Consider the following 21133-nt stretch of genomic DNA (forward strand, 5'->3'; position numbering starts at 1 on the left):
TAAGAAAGCTCTTCCAAACAAAAGCCTAAATTTCAGTTAAGATAAAATTAAAAGCCATTAAGGTTTAGTTTGGAACAACTTTCTTACTAAATTAAAAATCTTCAAGCATAGCTACTTTATAAAACATTAAAAAAGCTGTCACAAACAAAACTTAAATTTATTTTGAAAAGAGTGAAATAACACAACTCTCCTTGGCCTATTGGTTGAGAGCTTAGGCTTCCAATTAAAAGGTCCAAGGTTCGAGTCCATGTGTATGCGTTGTGTGTGTGAGTTTGCCTTAAATGGCCTAAATGTCCAAAAAAAAAAAAAAAAAAAGTGAAATACAAATTTATAGTCGTCTTAAAACAAATCCAAAGATTTTAAATCCTGTCCGGATCAAAGCTTTTTTTTCCAACAAAAACATTAAACTCGTCATTCACAAAAAAAAAAAACAAAAAAAAAAGATTTTAATATAATAATACAAGAGAAAGAAATAGAACATACAAACCTGCATCATTAGCAATGCTAATTCTTTCATAATGACCACTTCAAAGTTTAAACATTTTCCTAAAAATGGTCGGTAAAACATAATTAGCCGTTGTTTAAACTCCATCCTCAGGTCTCCATATGTAAGGGGGTTTGGAAGGAGAAAATGGTTTTTGCCACAAATAGGAAGCAAAGATAAATGCAGTTATTGATTGGGGAGTAAATATGCTCTTTAGGGTTTTTGGACTTCAAACCTGCGACAGCTTTCTTCACTGCCTCGGATGATTTTTGTATCTCCATGATGCAGTTGCTGGTACCTGAGAACGAGATCAAATAAGGTTTTATAACTAATAATATTCTCCAAGCCTGAAATCTGGGACAATATACATTTGTTGAATACAAAGTGGAAGATTTTTTATTTCTTTTTTCTATAACAAAATCTGCCTAGCAGCTTATTTGAGGCAAAGTTACATGTTACATTCTTGTTACTTTTTTAAAATTTCTACAGTGATAAGCAATTTTTTATAACAAATGTTTCATTTGGGACAACTTTCGTACTGCTTTATAAAACAACTTTTTGTACAAAATTTTCAAATTCAAGAAATTTTTTACTAGAAAGCTGTTTTAGAAAGTAAGAAGAAAGCCGTCCCAAACGAAGCCTAAATCTACTGGAGTCTAGAGTGTGATAGCAGTGACCTTTTCAAAAGAGAATTTATAATGCCTACAACTGTTTATAAAAAAAAATTTATTTTTCTCATAGCACTGTACAACTACTTTGTCGTTAATCTCCCTATACTATAGGAACTATATAAGCTAACAAGCACAATATCCTTCAAAATGATTTTATATTAAATTGAACATAAACTAGGAGTGTAAACTTCAGATTGATAAGAACATTGCAATGCATCTTATATATGAAGTTGTAGAGTCATATTCAGATTTTAGTTTAACAGTTTTATTCTCTTTTTTTTTTTTCTTAATGAGCTAGGGTGGGAGGGGAGAAATGCTGGTGAAACTGCAAGTACAATTTAACTATGATGCATTTAAGTCAGACAAAAATTAAAATATTAAACTTCATACAAACTGAATACCATTCTAAGACTTGAGATTTAAAAATATATAACGGTTAATTAGACACGATGAGATTGGAAATTGAAAAAGGAAAATAATTTTAGGGGTGTAACCGAGTCAAGCCGACTCGCGAACTGGCTCGGACTCGACTCGGTAACAAGCTCGACGGCTTATCGAGCTCGAGCTCAAACAGGCATCCGCTCGACTCGTCATCTTGTCAAGTAGCTCGCGGAGTTGACTGGGAAATCCAAAACGACGAAGCTCGTGGGCGAGAAATCTAAAATGGAGCACGCGGGTGGGAAATCTAAAACAACGGAGCTCGCGGGCAGGAAATCCAAAAAGATGAGGCACGCAAGCTCCCGGATGAACGACGACAGACGAGCTCGGGACGACAACAGACCTCGGGACGACAGACACAACAATGAGCCTACTCGGGACGGAGCTTGACAGCAGAGCTCGGTACTGAACTCGACAAGCCGCTCGACATGAAGACCAGTCGAGCTTGAGCTCGGATTTTGAGCTCGACTCGAGTTCAAGCATGGTATTTGGTAGTCGAGTTAGACTTAAACACTCCCTAGCTCGAGCTCAACTTGACTCGTTTGCACCCCTAACATACTCTACTTGAAATTAGAAGTATGATGCATAAGATGTGTGAGGATAAGGGCACCTATGCTTCTAAAAGGACAGCAGTAAGAACTTAAGATTAGACTGTAAAATGGAATCCTACTGTAGTCACAGACATTTGCATCCCAAGTCTTGGAGTCAGCGAGAAAAAAGCAAGCAGGTTATGCAAATATAATAACTGCTGGATAAAGAATGCCTGTCTAATTCAAACCTGATGAACATTAGAAGCATTGTTTCCACCCATTCCCCGAACTGAGCTCCTCGGAGTCTTGACTTCCATAGCACTCCTCATGTCGGAGTACCTTTATAGTAGAAATAAAGTAGAAGCCGTGGAGTGAATTCCAGGGATAACAGAAATAAGTAATAGTTAACAATGGAAGGTAGCACCTACCCAGTAGGATGCAGTGGACCCGGATAACCATGAGAGTTAAATTGTCGACCAGCATCCTGGTCAGAAATTCTTGAAATCACTTTTTGATCCCCAATAAGAGAAGAAAATAAATCTAAATATGTAGGGAGTAACCGAACGGTGAACAAAACCATGCATGGACCATTAAAATTGTGCTGTAAATTGAACTTAATGTACGATTAATGTAAGCTAAAAACTTGTCCAAACTTTTTCAGAAGTTCAGCAAATGAAATACTACTAAGTTGACATTGAAGTTGTTAAGCTTAAGATGGTTCAGAAGACTGACAAGTGGCAATAGACACCAACAATGCAAATAGATAAAGATATGGTGTATATTGCTAAGGGGATTTCAGTTCACACAAAGTGCCAGTTTGATTGGGTTCTAATCCTGCTATGCAACAAAAAAAGGCCTTAAAACAGATGACAAATCATTTGAGTAGAAAGCACATCAACTTTTCCCATTACTAAGGCTATGTGCAGTAAAAATTGGTGGCAAAAGCAAACTTCCGCCGGCCAACTTTCAGCTGCAGCAAAGCAAATACCAATCAAAATGCAGACACCTTTACTCACAATAAGACATCATCAAATACAAAAAGTACAGAATAATTTACTTTAATTAAGCTAATCAATATACTAAATAGATTAATTAAAATAACTTAATGCTGAATAATATGAGGTGATTATGGAAATTAGTGCTTGATTACACTAGTTAAGGATTCAATAAACTTCACTTTCGTAAGTTAAATTTAAATTAATTAAATAAAAATATTAATTAACCTATGAAGTCATCAATTGCTGATCATCAGGAAATAAAGAAAGGTTTTACCAACAAGGGCAGATACGAAATAAGAGCGAATGATATGAAAAACTGGAAAGAATGCTGATAGGGGAAATGTTGTTATTGCAAGTAAGGATTACTTAAAATTTAGGTAGGATTTGACTAGGCTACGTAGTATTTAAATGGGATTAAAATATTTTAACTGGGTTAATAAAACACAAAATTTATTAAATAAGTTGACTAGTAATAAACTACTTAGAAGTAACTTAAGTTAATTGGTGCCCAAATAGTTAATTAGTGCTTAATTGAATTAATTAAAGATTAATTATGCTTAAATTATGCTAATATAATAAATACGGCTTAAATTTAAATTTCCATCTTTTATTTACCACTTAAAATAAATAACCAGTAGGAATTCTCAATTATTAAAATCGAAAATGGGAGATTGGTATTTGGCAATTCGCATCTTTGGATCAAAGTTTTCTTTTCACAATTAAAGCTTTGCGAGAAAGCTACATTTTCAAATTGTAATATTATAGGATAACTATTTCCTACATCATCTTGTAGTTTGCATAAGTTTCTAGGAAGAGAATGTATTATGAATTTGTAATAGTATTTAGTAATGTTTAGTTGCACCTTTTTGTAATGTTATTTTGTAATGACATTTGGTTATTCACTAACCGTAATTTGTTTGAAATACATGTCACAAAATTCACCACAATATGTTAATTCAGCAGAGGAAATGCCCAATCTTCCACAATTACCAATGTGTGATAGTCAATTTAGTGTTGGGTCATCTTAAAGCCTAACTGTTGCAGCTATAGATGATCAAACTGAAAATCCGTTTGCTAAAAAAATGAGGAAGAAGACATCCTTAGTATGACAAGAATTCACAATTGTAAAACTAAGTGATGGCAGTGAGAAAGTACAATGAAAGCATGGTAAGGTGAAGCTCACTAAAAATAAAGAAGGTGCAACTACACAATACTAATGTCACTTAGTTCATTGTGTGGATTGGAAGGGCCAACTGAATGTTTTTTGTCCATGCACGTTTGCCATCAAACAAGTTTGATCATGGGAGTAGTAGCACAGTTGCCAACTTGAAATACAATCAGGGAAGAATGAGGGAGTTGATAGCACCCATAGTTATGATACATGAATTACCATTTAATTTTGTTGAATATGAGATATTTAATATCGTTATGAAAGCTGCTATCCCACATTATTAGAAAATATCAAGAACAATGATGAGGGGTGATTTTCTTCATGTTACAGTAAATTCACCTATAAACATTTTAAAATTGTTTGATAATTATTTTTTAGCATTTTCTACTTGTGAAGCAATTATGCTTTTTGTTTGAATAGGATGATAGAAAGTGTATACAATTTTCTTCAAATCAGCAAATGACAATAAGAAATTAGGAAGAACACACCAAAACTATTTTATTGCAAGATATATGAAAGAAAATAGCAAGATACAGCTGGATCTTCAGTTGGAGAGGAAAATCCAGCTCTCCCAAATCCCTAGCCGACAACTAGAGCCCTCACAACCTAAGAAGATTCTAATTTCAGCAAACTCAGAACATAATCCTAAAATGATCCGTTAGTTAGCTTTAAATAGTCTCTACTAATTCTCTCCCAAATCAGCCTCCTTTCTCAAAATAATTCTCTCATATTTGAATTCAAATTAGTTCTCTTTCCCTGATTAATTTCCTCTCAATTGTAACTAATACATTCCAAAACAATTCCCCTATGATTCCTCCTTACATAATGAATATTAACTCCCTGGGCTTTCCCTAAAGAATTCTCTCTCAAATTTGAATTTAAATTATATTTATTTCCCTAATTAATTATCTCCCAATTGTAATTAAAACTTTCCCAAACAATTGCCCCCTCTCTTCTTTCCTAATGGCGCCCACCGGCTTAGTCACCGATCCATCAATACTCCCCTCCCAAAGAGTCACCTTGTCCTCAAGGTGGAATGAAGGAAACTATTGCTGAAGCACTGGAGTAATAGCCCTGGACTAGAAAATGGACCGACACTGGGTCGAACGATCTCTGCCTGGAACATCTCCCTAATCAATCTCTCAATCTCTTCATTCTAGATTTGGGTATGATGGTATAGACGAACACTGATAGGTGAGACTCCTTCCTTCAAGATGATAGTATGCTCGCATTCCCGCGAAGGAGACAACCCCTGAATTGGCTGAGACACCCCTCGACATTGTTGTAGGGGAGGCTGAATCATGTATAGTGCTTCTATCTTCTCCCCATCTTTTTTCTCCTTCTAATGCAACTCCACCAAAAATCCCATGCATTCGCCCTTTCCCCTTCTTAGAAGTGGCTCCAAAGGTGGCATCTCCTCTTCTTCCCCCAATATTTCCACATCCTGATTTTCCCCTCTCGTTTTAGGATTAGGGTTTTCTCTACTCCACCAAAAATATAGGACACGGCTTCGGCGTGGACACAGCATAATAATTTTTTAATATAATATATAGAAATTAAGGTAACATTATATTAAAAATAGCAAGCAATAATAAATCAAAGTCATGACAACTTGTTTAGCTTATAACATAAAGATGTTTAGTACAAAAAATATCTAGTACAATCACAAAAATATAAACAAAAAATCATTTAGTACAACATGAAAATCTAACTACTCAATAGAGGGAATGATAGAATTAGATTCAGAGGTTGGTCTTTGGCCTTCAATATCATCATCATTGAATATTATTGCTTCCAACTCTGGTTCATCTAGAGAAATATTTGCAACCTCCAATAATCCCATATCATCAAGGCACTCAAACCCATCTCCAACAACATCCCACACCTTATTATCACCTGTCATATAAAGTGGAGTTTTTCTTGATAGAAGATGAAGATTTGTATGCACATAAACTAAAATTTCAACCTGTTTTGGAGTTATTTTATTCATCTTCATTGATTGAATAAATGAGTATGTGCTCCAATTTCTCTCACAACAGGAAGAGGATGATACTTGACCAAGAAATTTTATTGCAATGCTTTGAAGAAGCGGTGCTGAAGCTCCATAATCAACCATCACATTAAAGAACTACAAATAAAATACTTTAAAAAAATATGCTCTTCTGATCATAAATCTACAGAATTATTGATAAATGAAGAGAAATGGCGAATGGAGAAAAAAATGACGAAACTAACTTACAGGTTTGAAAAATTTTCTGCGATTTGGCGTCGGCTTCCCTTGGCTGCGCCCAGAAATTGAGGATGGCTTGTTGCTTATGGTCAAAAGGGAAGACCAAGGGTGTGATCTCCAGCCGACCGCTGCTCGCCTCAATCGCTCTGGAAGACCACGAATACGAATAGGAATACGGAGTTAAGGAGAAGATGAAGACTCAGGCGTGAACCGGCTAATATGAAATAGCGGGATTAGGGTTTTTTATTTATTTAATTATATAATAGTCGAACACGTGTGTCTGACACGCATGTCCGGTTTAATTTTTTTTTAAATGGGACACATTAGTGATGTGTCTGACACATGTCCTCGCGTGTCGTATGTGTGTCCGACACGTGTCAGACACTGCATACTCTCTTAAAACGAAGTGTCGGTGCACATAGCCTCACAACTTAAGAAAATTCTAATTTCAGCAAACTCAAAACATAATCTTAAAATCACCCTATAGTTAGATTTAAATAGTCCCCTAATTCTCTCCCAAATTAGCCCCATTTCCCAAAATAATTCTCTCAGATTTTAATTCAAATTAGATCTCTTTCCTTAATTAATTCTCCCAATTGTAACTAAAACTTTCCTAAACAATTCCCGCTTGATTCCTCCTTACATAATGAATATTAACTCCCCTAGGCTTTCCCTAAGGAATTCCCTCTCAGATTTGAATTCAAATTATATTTCTTTCCCTAATTCATTCCCTCTCAGATTTGAATTCAAATTATATTTGTTTCCCTAATTATTCCCTCTCAATTGTAACTAAAACTTTCCTAAACAATTCCCCTCTCTTCTTGCCCGCCACTCACCCTAGTGGGACCCACATGCCAAGCAACCAGAATATCAGGGGACAAATAAGAATATTACTCAAATTGATGGGTTCCCTCACCTTGGAGAGGTGAAAGATAACTACCTTTTCCTCAAAGACTATTGTGTTGGACCAAAGAAGAGGGTTAACACTCTTACTCAATTCCTACTAAAATGGGCATCACATGTGGCTCTTAAGGAAATTAAGCTTAAATTTAGGGATGTTTCTTCCAAATTTGTTGATGATCATTTCCAAACCACCAAAAGAAAATAAATTCTATAAACTCCATACATCTTAAAACTTTGACTGGGATGATATAGAATATTTCAATAGTGCAAGTCTTCTTCTTTTCAATTTTTATATTGATGCGTTCAATATATATTGCTTGCATAAATATGATGTTATTTTCTTATTTCTTTTCTAATCAAGAGTACAATTCTTATTATCATGAAAACAATTTTGCATTTATATTGATGTTCAATAAATCTTGCTTGAATAGAATTGTTGTTATTCTCATATTTCTTTTTTTATCAAGAGTATTGTAGTTCTTTAACCATGATATTAGCTTTATATTTATATTGATGTGTTACATATATCCTGTTTTGATAGAGTTTTTTGTTATTTTCATGTTTCTTTTATGAACAAGAGCATTGTAGTTTTTATAATCATTATATTAGTTTTGCATTTATATTGATGTGTTTAATATAAGTCGTTTGAATAAAACTATTTTTATTTTCATATTTATTTTCTAATCAAGTGCATTAAAATTCTTATAACTATAATATAAGTTTGGCATTTGTATTGATGTGTTCAATATATCATGTTTAAAAATAACCTCTTTTATTTTCATATTTCTATTCTGATCAAAAGCATTAAAAATTTTATAACCATGTTATCAGCTTTGCATTTTCTTATTGTCTTATGAGAACTCACATTCATATTTGTTAGATTAATGTATGGATCCTCCATGTTATATATTCATTTATATAACATTCATAGTTGGGTATGATGGCGAGGTGCTTTATGAATTTAGAATTCACGAACATGGTTTAGCCCACCTCAAGTAGAGAAAATTATCATCTTATATTTATTTAAACATAAATACATAAAATTTTAATTTAATAATATTATTACAATACACAATTATTTCACATTTTAATGATGTTCTTATTTTTTTTTAAATGTAACAACATGCACTTAGGGCACATGCAATTAAACTAAAATTGCACTCATATTTAGGATAAAGCTAATGATAATGGTTAAATTTATCCCACGTAATACATGGAGTCACTTGAAAACTATGCCAGATAGTTTGTTTGATTGGTTTCATTTACTTTAAATTTTTACATCATGAATTCCATGAAGACAGTTTAATGTTTAAGCATTGACCTATTCTAATGTATCAAATCTCTCAAGCAAGCATGCATATAATCTAAATTGTTATTTAATATTTCAACATTCAACGACACAAAATCATTATTACTTGATAAAATGCATAAAATGTCTCAGCTATTTCACAATATAGTAAGAATAATGAACCAACAAATCATGAAGCCCGTGTTAGGTTAAGGCTATAATAGCTGTTAGCTGGGGGTGTCAAAATTGATCCGACCCGGACTTGACCCGGAAAACTCCAGGTTCGGGTCAACCCATTTGCCATATGGGTCGGGTTCGGATTCAAGATTTCATCCCATTTCGAAAATCGGGTTGGGTTCGTGTTGACCCGGCAACCCGAAATCAACATGTGTTGACTTGGAAAGGCGAAAACATAGCTTGTTGTGCAGCCCGCGCTTGCCTTGGATGCTCTCCAGTCACCAGTCGGGCTCGCCTCGGATGCTCACAGCCTTTCCTCGCATCCGGAGTCCAGACCCGCACCGCTCTAGCACTCTCACGGTCTTGCCTCACATCCAGCATCCGGTCTCAGGTCTCCGCAGTCTCGCCTCACATGATCGCGTCCGCACCCAAAGGTCCTAGAAAGCACACCCCCTAGCAGCTCGTCTTACATCCGGCTTAGTCGCATGTTGACCCGTAACAAGTAAAACAAAAAAATCGCAAAAAATCTCATACTTGTCCGATCGCACGTCGTCGCCGCTCAAATCCCGTAAATCTAGCGACCGCCATTTCTCCCCACGCCTTCGCACGACTTCGCGTCGTTAAAAGAAGAGGGAAGCAAGGCATTCGGGCTCTCTCGATTTCCCTCTCCCGCTCTCTTCCTCTCTCGCTCGACCTTGCCCCAGCAACGACGTTCCCTCCCAAGTTGGATCGGAAGCTACGCACTTTGATCGGAGGCCACGACCGGAGCCAGCTCGTTGTGACGATAACTTTCTCCCTTCCGCTTCTTCGCCTCCTCCGATGTTGTTCAACTTCGCTGCCATCGACGACGTTCCATTTCCTGTGGATCGGAGGTTACGACATTTTGGTCGGGTACAAGAACGGAGAGCTCGCTTGCTGGGACGGTAACTTTCTCCCTTCTGCCACTCCTCCGGCTCCCTTGTGGACGATCAACTTCGCTCATCCGGCGTTCTCTGCCGTCGGACCGGAAGTTACAGCATTTTGATCGGAAGCAAGGAGCAAAGCTCGTTTGCAGTGAAGGCAACTTTCTTCCTCCCGTACGCTACTTCGGCCAAATTCCGTAAATCCACCGAACTAAGAGATTCAGTAAATACGGGATTTAAGCCGCAAATCCTTAAATCCGGGATTTACCTATCTCTGGGATTTAATGCGCGCACCAAAAAACCGTTCGGCTGGATTTAGCATAAATCCAACTTAACTCCCGCTGTAAATTCGATACATTTCACACACATCTTCGGCTGAATCCTGTAAAGTTGCCGAGCCAAAGAGGTAGAGGGAGGAGATTAACTATTTAATGAGTTTTTAATTAGAGTTAATTTTGATTAATTTTAATTAATGTTAATTATAATCAAATTAATTAATTATAATTATTTTAAATTATTTTTTTAATTATTATTAATTAATTATGATTAATTTAAGTTAATTAACATAATTTAATTATAATTAATTGGAAATTAATTATAATTAATTATGTTAGTTAATGATAATAATTATAATTAGTTATTATAATTAATTATAATTAGTTATTATAATTAATTATAAATAAATATAATTAATTAAACATAATTATAATTAATATTAATTAATAAAAAAAGAGAAAAGAAAAAAATGCTTGCCCACGGTGTCTACGGACACCTACCATACACGCTCTAGTAGCGTGGTGGGAAGGCCCAGCTCCCCAATTTTCCCCCAAATGGGGGATATGCCGGGGTGCTGCCGAAATTTTCACTGAAATGTACGAAGACTTGAACAATAAGAAGACCTTCTTGGGCAACAATATAGAAGACCTGTACTTGAACAGAAATGTACAAAACTTGAACTAAAATGAGCAGAGGACCTGTACGATGAACAGTGGACTTGTGGACCTAAACCTGAACAAATTCTAAATGATTTCTAAAGGTTCAAACTCAAATAAAATAAAATCAAACTGAAGCCCAATTCAAATCAATTTGAACATGAAAATGAACTTACAAGGACTCTAGAAGACTTTGAACAAAATGTGAGCATGCAATTGAATTCAAAGGACTACAGGGGACTTGAACAAGACTAGAACATCAAACAAAGACTTTGATTTGGACTGGATCCGGATCCGAACAAAGCAGTTGAACTCGCACTTGAACTCAGGCTATACGACATCAAGTGGGGACTTGTGAACTTGATGAATTCAAGTTTGAATGAAACTTAACTCGGATTTAAACACATACAAGGAACAAAGTTTGAATCACGCACGAGGGAACTCAAACTACAAGGACATTCGTACGTTCAATAGTGACACAAAGTATGTTGTAAGCCCTCGATGCAAGAATTCCTACAACAATCCCTACAACGCCTGTTGACTGAGATGACAATACGGGAGACCAATAATGGAGGATTTGCCCCCTGTAAACAAGTACAATTAGCAAAACCACCTGAGATAGGTGAAAGGTGGATATGATATTGATGTAAATGACTCTTCTACGAATACTTCTAGGGGGTCGTAGCAAATACAACGGATCCCTGCAAATAAATACAACCTACTTGTGGATAACAAAAGTGGGTACCTCGTAGGAACAACGAACCACTGTGGGCACAAGTACAATCAACGCCCACCTGAGATTGATGAAAGGGTGGATATGATGAAGTTGACAATGACTCTCCTACGTATACCTCTAGAAGGCCGTAGTGGATACGACGGTCCCCTGCAAATGGATACTTGTGGATAACAACAGTGGATGTATTGTAAGTACAATGAATCACTGTGGACACAAGTACGGATATTACCTACAACGACGGTAACTAAGATCTACAAGTGCGTTGAGTACAAGGGCGACTCTATGTACGAAAAGGACACCCCCTGGCAGAATGGAGAAAATGTTTGAACAAATTAGAACCAAACATCCCGGTGTTCCAAAGTCTCTTTTTAGTTCTATAATTAAGAAGATAACAGTTCGGGTGCCCACAAACACCGAAAATAACAAGTCAATTACACCGAAGATCCTAAAATGAGTTCTCCCTAAATCAGCAGTCATTGACTCCAAAGTTCAGAAAGACCTTCCCAGTGAATGAGAAAGGGGGAGTCAACACCAAGACGCACGCCACCGGATCTGCAACATCTATGAAAGCAGACAGAAGGCGTCCACAATCTACAATGCCATGCCACTGGACCCGCAATATCCATGCAAGCGGGCAGAAGGCGTTTACAAAATATTTCAAAGTACCCCTGCACCTGCACTATAGTTTGTATACACATATGTACACAATGGGGTACGTCTAAATCAATATAAAAATCACCCGAATGGGCCCCGGCGAGCGTGTTATTGGTACACACGTGACGCCTAGGGATGCTGCGCGGGTCGATAAGTGAATTCTAGTTCGAACCTGATCCTTCTATACGGACCAATAGAAGTCAATAGGGTTCGAACCTTTAAACGAATACACGGTTGTGTCGACCAGTGTATTTGTTTCAATACATTCATATTAGGCCTTCAAGGCTTACAATCAAAAGAATTCACTAAACAAAAGGCATGAAGCCTACGAAACCCGATCCTCCTAAGTAGATAAATATTTGTAGACAGGGTTCGAGATATCGGATAAATATACGGTCATGAAAGTTGACCAGAATATTTATCATTCATATTCGGCCTTCAAGGCCTTCAACAAAGAAAATTCATGAATAAAGGCATAAAGCTTATAAGAAACCCGATCCTCGATCAATAGCTTGGTCGAGTTGACAGGGTTTAATCCATAAAGGGAAATGACCTATAGTACACCCCGATGATGGCCGTGTTGAATGCAGATCTCAACCGGAGGGGTCCATTTTATAAATATTTTAAAAGTCCATTCAAAATCCAAACTCCACAAATCTCAAAATCTCAAATATTTAAAATTGAAATTATCCCTAAAACACTTAAAGCAAAATCCATCCACCCTCCGCAACAGTTTGCCGAGGTGGACAAATTAAAATTTACTCCTACTCACAAAGAGTCAAATGCATAGTCGAAAATATCACTAGAATCCATTCTCAAACAGTCTCCTGCTAATAAGGACGTGGTACGTGTTCTCTAACCGGCGGTTTACCGCCAAATGGCACCACGAAATACCAGTTATGGCCAGCGCCAATACGTTCCTTAGTGGCATCAAATCCTTGAGATATCAATCAATAGGATATAATCGATAAGGCACAAAGCCCTCTGTAAACTAAGGTGGATTCAAATTTGTCCCTTTAGACAAACATTCAACCTCGGTCTACAAGGTCCCCTTGGACGAAGCAACCCATGGCTGCCGACAAGGATCCTTCTGTCAGGTTGGGTCGACTACCTCCTCTGACTAAGTAGACTAGGGACCACGATGGCCCGGGACGACGGAACCATGGGATCTTGATCGGGTCTATCATCCATTCCCCCACCATCCGCTTTAAGTGCAAGATGGTGCAATTTCTGTTTTAAATATCAACTCTATCCAAATATCCAGACTTATCCAATCTCAAACTCATTGCTACTACTATATGCTAGATGCACGTATATTCTACGTATCTGATTGACAACTAGCCTTAATCGAAAGTTCTCTCTCGTGATCGGGAGGGGTAATTAACTATAGGGGCTTGCGCCTATAGGAAACCAAAACTCAGATCATAAAGTCCTCGCAAAATGAGGGCGAAATTTCTGGGTAGTGTCTTATCTACAAACTCATCTGCCTTCCAAAATTTACCCCGGAACTTATTCAGTTAAAACTCCCTCGCCGAAACAAAAGAAAAGCGCGGCGGGGAGGCCGGGGCCGAATTTTCGGAGCCCACATCGCAGCAGTCGGCATAATGCAAATGCTCGATCCTGCACCGCAGCAAGGCAACCACGTCCAGGTTTGCAGGTAGGGTCAACCCGGTAACCCACGCAGGTCGGGGTTGGAATTCCTGACCTATTTGCAAAACTGGATTGGGTTAGGGTCAACCCGTTTAGACTCACGCCAATTTGGGTTGGACCCGAACTCAACCCGTTGACCCATTTTGACACCCTTACTGCTAGCATTAATAAACATGCCTTGCTATTTGCAAAATATTAAAATATTTGCATTACAAGAAAAAAAATTAAAAATCAAGGTTTCATGCTTTATAAAACAATGAAACCAACCAATTCAACAACTATCCAGTTCTGGAAATGTGACCAAATTATGTGGAAGCCACTCGATGTGCACAAAGCAATATGCCGGCTGTGTTGCAAATTTTATGGAATACAAAGATGTCCTTTGGCACGTGTGTTAGGTTGTATTCAAGCCATGTTAAAGCCACTCAAATAATTCTATGCTTAAGTTTGGGATTGGGTTTGTGTGAGTGCAAAGTGGGGGTGCAGACATATTTATTGCTTTGGGAGTGCAGGGGAAACTTGAAGATGAAGGTAAATAATGAAACATAAGGAACGCTATAAGTATAAAGAATGCAAAAGTCGGTTTGTAGGAGAATTTACAAACAACAGTAAGAATAACAAAAAGAAGCAAAGGAGAACAGCCTGAAACAAAATGATTTCTTGCAGTCAAATATATCCTCATATAACCTCACATGAACAGCTATGAAAGTCGCAAATCTACTTCTTAAATAAGACATCAAATAGTAGAACAAGCCAATAGTTAGAAAAAATTATTAAACCGCATAGCAACATATGGTATTGAAAAGGGGGTGTTTGCACTAATGCCAAGATTTACAGATCACTAAGATTGAGAGAAGCTAAGTACCACAAGGATGCTGAGGGTGGTCTGAGCAGCTTGCATCAATTTCAACATACGTCTTTGTTACAAGACATATTTTATGCAATTAATAGAAGAAGGTTGAAAGTCAGGTGGATGATATAAGGATATCTTCAATCCTCCGTGATCTTAGAAAACTTGATAGATAGTTTTCAATTGGAGTCAAATTTTGATGGAAAAACTTAGAGATGAAATCTTCTATCAGAAAGGAAAAATAAAAAAACTATTTTGTTCCCCTAGTTTATTTATTTTGTTATTTAGAACGCAGCGACCCATTTCTTCAGTCATCAGAAGAAAATAAAGGTTAGTACATAGAAGATACGATCAGGAGAGGCACAGCATCAGCAATTCAACTTCTATGATTGAAAAAGAGAGGATAGCCAGTGCAAAGTAACATCTTGCATAATAGAAGACATAAACATTGTCGCCCCATGACTAAAAACTAAATCCAGAATCAATACAAGTCATATATATTCATAAGAACAATTATCTCATGTTAAGCATGCACAAATAATTGAAATTTCACATATAAAGCATTGTGGAACCTATAATAAAATGAATCCTGAACAAACTAAATAAATACCTGCATAGGCTGACAGTAAGCTTTTTCTAACAATATAAATAACAGCGTGAGTTTTATAAGCATATAAAGATTATTTATAAGCTTACAAAGATTACAATAAAGCAACCAGAGACACCTGAAACTAATTTCATTAAGTCAATTAGAGAAAGCAAGTTTTTCAAAAAGAATGCATAAAAGCATGCAAATCAGCTGCGGTTTGCATCCAACAGAATAAGAGCTAATAGATAAAGAATTGAACCTTTGGGTGGTCATAACTCTCGGCATAATCAGAACCCTTTGGATACTCATAACCTTTCGGATAGTCATAGCTCATTAGGTAGTTATAATCCTTTGGATGGTCAAAACTCTTTGGGTAGTCATAGCCCTTTCGGTGATCATAGCTCTTCGAGTAATCCGAGCCCTTAGGATAATCATAACCCATTGGGAAGTCATAGATATCTGGATCAGCAGAACCAAAAGCAGCAGATGGTTGCCTTGCTCTTTTAGAGAAACTTTCTGAAGGAGCAAATCCACGTCCGGGTCCAGGAGCCAAAAGATCTATAGGAACAGTTCCTCCTGTAAGAGACTTTGCTCTGAGCCTGGATGCAATCTCTGAGAGAGCAATCGCAGCAACACTCTCATTTCCAGATATCTAAATAACCAAGTCAGAAAATCAGATAAATTTAATAAAAAAATTTATTAAAAGCCATGTCAAAATAGGTAAAATAAAACATGGTAGAAACTATAGGAGACTAAGGTTGAGGAATAACAAACACTTTATTGGACTCCGAATCAAAACACTATTTCTCATAGCAGGACCCTATAACACCTGCAAGTGATCCTCGTTGTACTGGATTTTTAGCTAAGAATGCAGACTAGTAGAGTTTTATCAAATTCAGACGCAAGCTGAGACCGCTTAAAAGAATATATTGCAAATAAACTTCAGATTCTCAAGCCCATTCCAGTTTCATCAATAACTAGTAGAAGCTACAGGCCTTAACCCAACAATTGGTTAAGTTGAAGAACGTGACGACCCACACTGTGGGACAAACTCCTATGCTTCTTTTTTGCATGTCCAAATTTCCAACATAATGAAGATGTGGGTCCCACTATGCAGGAAATCACAACATGATTATTAAGCACATGGATAAAGAAGCTTCAAGTATTGGATAGCAATCCATGCACTCTTCTCCCTTCACCTAGCCACCGGCCTCACCTTTTTTTTTTTTTTTTTTTTCCCCCTTTTTTTTTTTTTTTTTTTGTAGATTGCATATACCTTTTTCCAAATGTAATATATTTGGAGGAACCAATAAATATCTCCAATCTATGTATAGAAAGTAAGCAATAAAATTCAAAATAGTTTTTCACATCTCTACTTTTTCTGCTTTTTTTCTAATAAATAATCACATCTCTACTTTTTTTTATATTTTTTTATTTTTTATTTTTAATCAGATCTCTACTTTTCTTTATGATATTAAAGCAATTTAGGGTTTTCTTTCTCAAATATTTGTTCTCTTTCTATTCTTCTTTCTAGTGGGGATTCATAATTCTCTTCATTATATTTGATTTTTTTTTACTCCCATTCTAAAGAGTCAATCACATGAATGATTAAAATTAGAATAAGAAAGAACTCCAAAGCTTACAAGCTTTATATTATTTGAAGGTATGAAACTATCTTAAGTGGTTCTAGATTGTGAAGACCTTTCTGAAATTAAAAAATATATATATATTCATCACCACGTGGATCTTCCTCCATAGCTAAAAGTTCCAAAATTTTATTTTATGATGAAACTAATTCCATGATCATGACATGATTGTGGAATAAATGATGCATGAAATCAGTGGGTCATATATATTCATATCTACCGCAAAAGAATCTTGGGACACCGCTAGCCAAACAAGATGAAAATTCTTGTTTTGAATACTTCAATGCAATTAAGTTATAGGCTTAAACTAGACTACTACTACTAAGATATCAAGAAGACGCGTTGCAATGATGCTGCAATTCTCAAGCAATTTGTAAAAAGAGAAATGGTGTTAGAGTTTCTCATAGGACTCAATAATGACTTCGATCAAGTTCATATCCAAATCTTAAGCAGAGAAAATCTACCATCGAAGAAGGAAGAATGATAGTAATTCTAAACACTCCATTTTTCAAAACATTTGTTATGGCTAACATCGAACCCCAAGGTAAGAGGTTTACTGCCACATACTCTTCTCCTAAAGGATCAAAGGCAATCGATGGAATAACTACAATAAGAAGAAATGACCAAAAAAAAGTGTTGGAAACTCTACAAAAAGCCCTAAAGCTATGGTGAAAATAAATAACACCAAAAATAGCAAGCTGGTCTTTTTTAATTAGAAGGGTTTAACTCTAAAAAAAATTAACAAACTAACTTCCTCAACTCCCTCGAAAAATCATCTACATCATATTTTTTTAACTCAAAATGGTATGACTTTTAACTCCCGTGTTTTTAGTGCCTCAGATAATTCACCCAAAATTGGATCTTAGATTTAGAAGCCACTGACCACATGAAAAATCCTATCAACATCTCTCAAGCCTACAAACTATGCTCCAATAATAGGAATATAAAAGTAGCCAATGGTTCCCTAAACCCTATTACAGGTCAAAAAAATATTTCAATTCTTCCCAAGGTAATACACGTTTCTAATCTAGCTAGATATCTTTTATCGATCCATAAAATTGCCAAAGATCATAATTACAAGTTTTTTTTTCCTAATCATTGTCTATTTCAAGACCTCATTATGGGAAAGCCAATCGAGCAAACTAGATGGAATGATGGGCTACATCTGATTAAAGATAGAAATCACTTGTCATGATCATTCATTTTCACCCACAATACTGAAATCATTTGAGAGCATCATATATGCTAAGGCATCCATCCTTTAAAACTCTACAATATATGGTTCCTTTCTTTTAAATGTATACAACCAATAAAAAATTTTATTGTGAGGCTTGTGAAATTACAAAAGATCATCATGTTGTTTTTCCTGAAAGTGATTATAGATTTTCCACACTTCATAAGATAGTTCATTCTAATATATGGAGATCCTCCAAAATTTCCAATATTTTTGAAGCTACTTGATTTATCACTTTTATTCATGATTGTACTCAAATGCCATGAGTATATCTCATAAAATTAAAATCTGGTGTCAACATTCCTCCCCACGTTCACTACCACAATAAAAATTTAATTTAATACCAAAATAAAAATATTTCAGATAAATAATGCTCATGATTACTTGACTCACGAAGTATCTTCTTTATTTCATAAAGAGAGTATCATTCACCAATCCTACTATACTAATACTCCCCAACAAAATTGATGCGGATAGTCCTTGTAACTTGTAAGAATGCATTATAGAAATTAAAAATCCGAAAGCTAGCAGAAAACTAGATATATTGTATATATATTTTACTCAACTTTCATCTTCCACATTTTTCTTATATATATATATGAGAGTTATACTCATATTGCTGTAAAAGGACAATAAGCGAAAAGGGAGTAACAGAACATAAAATTGAAAAAGGGAATAAAGTGTCAGTCAAAGTGGAGCCACAACTAGATAATAAAAAGATAGAATAATAGTTGGTAGTATGCTGCTATGACCGAATGATGCACCGCATCAAGTCTGGCCTGAAACATAGTAACTCATGTCTAACGAGTTACAGTTGGTTGAGGCATTGTCTGGGCAATAAAATGCATAAATGTCGGAAACATGAAAGAAGAAAAAGTTTAATGATTTTTTGGATATTAATATATTGTAAGACATGATTATCACTAGCAAAACACAAAATACAAGTGTAATTGGTCATGCACCCACTATTTTAAAACACGAACATCATACAACTCTTATTAATATACTGTCCTTTTTTTTTAAGAGCGGCACTTAATTTCTTGCTAAAGAATTCAATGGGCTTTTTTAAGTCAAGAAGCAAGAACAGGGGCCCAACTGAGTGCAGATTTTATGGATTTAAAGTTGAGTTGTTTGTCATTCCACTCAAAGAATTTGAGGTTTAAGCATTCTATTATGGGTGCTGTGATAAGGCTGAAGTCACAAATAAAATGACAAAACAGATTGGCTAGTCTGTGAAAGCTACAAACATAAAAAATGATTGAGGCATAAGCCATCAACAATAGAAGCAACTTTATGTGGGCCTAAATGAACGCCGATAAATAAGATGATAAAGCCCATGAAATAAACTTGAGAGGTTGCAAACTCACATTTTGGTATGATAAAATAAAGTTTATGTTGTCATAAGGCTGTAAATATAACTGCTAAATGTTGCAATTACTTTTCAAATGTGTGGCTACAGACAAGGATGTTATCAAATAAACAACACAAAACTTATCCAAGAAGGATTTGAGTAACTCGTTCATTAGTCATAAGAATGTGGACGGAGTGTGGCATAACCCAAACAGAATCACTCTCCACTCATACAATCGTAAGAATGTGGACGGAGCGTGCCCATATATGATTACTTATTTGATTAGCTTGAGGGAGCTACAATTTTCTTTAAAATTAATCTGCATTATGGATATCATCAGTTGCGCATTAAGAAAGAAGATATTGCTAAAATTATTTTCAGAACAAGATATGACCATTATGAATTTGTAGTGATATCATTTAGGGTGACAAATGCTCCAACAATATTTATGGATTTAATGAACATAATTTTCAAACTCTTACTTGACATTTTTGTGATTGTGTTTATAGATGATATTTTGATTTATTCAAAGATGAAGACAGCCATTTCAATCATCTGCATGCAATGCTGCAAACACTCAAGAAGAATAAACTATATGCAAATTTCTCCAAATGTGAATTCTGATTGAAAAGTGAATTTTTTTGGGCAAGTGATTGGCAGTGAAAGTGTTTTAGTGGATCAAAATAAAATCAATGCTATGGCAGAATAGCCAAGGCCGACCACAGTTTTAAAAGTGAGGAGTTTTTTGGGTCTTGTTGGTTATTACATAAGTTTTGTAGAAAGATTTTCTCATATTGTAGCATCATTATCAAGATTAACACAAAAGACAATAAAATTTGAATGGTACAATCAGTGTGAAGAAGACTTCAAAAAATTGAAGAATTATTTAATAACTACTCTAATATTAATAATTCCATTAGGTACATAAGGATTCTAAATTTTTTATGATGCTTCCTTGAGGGGATTAGGATGTGTATTGATGCAACAAGGAGTAGTGTGGCATATGCTTCAACAACAACAACATCAAGCCTTTGTCCCACTACGTGGGATCAGCTACATGAATCATTTTTCACCATTGTATCTTGTTAAAAGAATGGCATATGCTTCAAGACAACTAAAAATATATGAAAGATATAATCTCACCCATGATTTGAAATTAACAACTGTGATTTTTATACTTAAAATATGGAGACATTACTTATAAGAAGTTAGACGTGAGATATTTATAAATCATAAAAGTCTCAAATTCATATTTAATTAGAAAGAGTTTAATCTAAGATAGAGAAGAAGGTTGGAGCGTATCAAAGATTATAACTTAGATATATAGTATCATCATGTAAGGACAAATGTGGTTACGGATATATTAAGTAGAAAGATTTCTGGAAATGCAAATTGGATACTCATCTAGCAGGAGCATTAATGATAAGGAAAAATTGAAAATACGAGTAGTAAATCTTAAGAAGCAAAATTTATGATACTAAATCTGTTGGTGATTCAGTCAACATAGAAGGATATGATATGTAATTATTTATCTCAAGATATTAATTTCCAAGAAATTATGAAGAAAGTTCAAGTAGCGCAAGTGGAAAATTTTCTATTAGATGATGGAAAACTGTTGAAATATCAAGGCAGAATCTATGTCCCAAATGTTGATAAATTAAGAGAAGAAATATTGTCTGAAGCACACCTCTCTGCCATA

General features: G+C 35.6%; 1 protein-coding gene across 1 annotated transcript in view; it reads right to left on the reverse strand.

Moving 5' to 3' along the window:
* Nucleotides 1-428: 428 nt before the first annotated feature.
* Nucleotides 429-21133, reverse strand: part of LOC110106086 (KH domain-containing protein At4g18375) — a 39745-nt gene continuing 19040 nt past the window's right edge. Inside the window, exons 5-8 of the mRNA XM_020835828.2 lie at nt 15463-15855; nt 2552-2607; nt 2372-2462; nt 429-782 (exon numbers count right to left, since the gene is read on the reverse strand). Coding sequence (XP_020691487.1) covers nt 735-782; nt 2372-2462; nt 2552-2607; nt 15463-15855 — 588 coding nt within the window. The 3' untranslated portion in view covers nt 429-734. The remainder of the gene's footprint in view (nt 783-2371; nt 2463-2551; nt 2608-15462; nt 15856-21133) is intronic.

The sequence above is a fragment of the Dendrobium catenatum genome, unplaced genomic scaffold (assembly GCF_001605985.2).
Source record: "Dendrobium catenatum unplaced genomic scaffold, ASM160598v2 fragScaff_scaffold_1497, whole genome shotgun sequence".
Classification (NCBI taxonomy): domain Eukaryota; kingdom Viridiplantae; phylum Streptophyta; class Magnoliopsida; order Asparagales; family Orchidaceae; genus Dendrobium; species Dendrobium catenatum.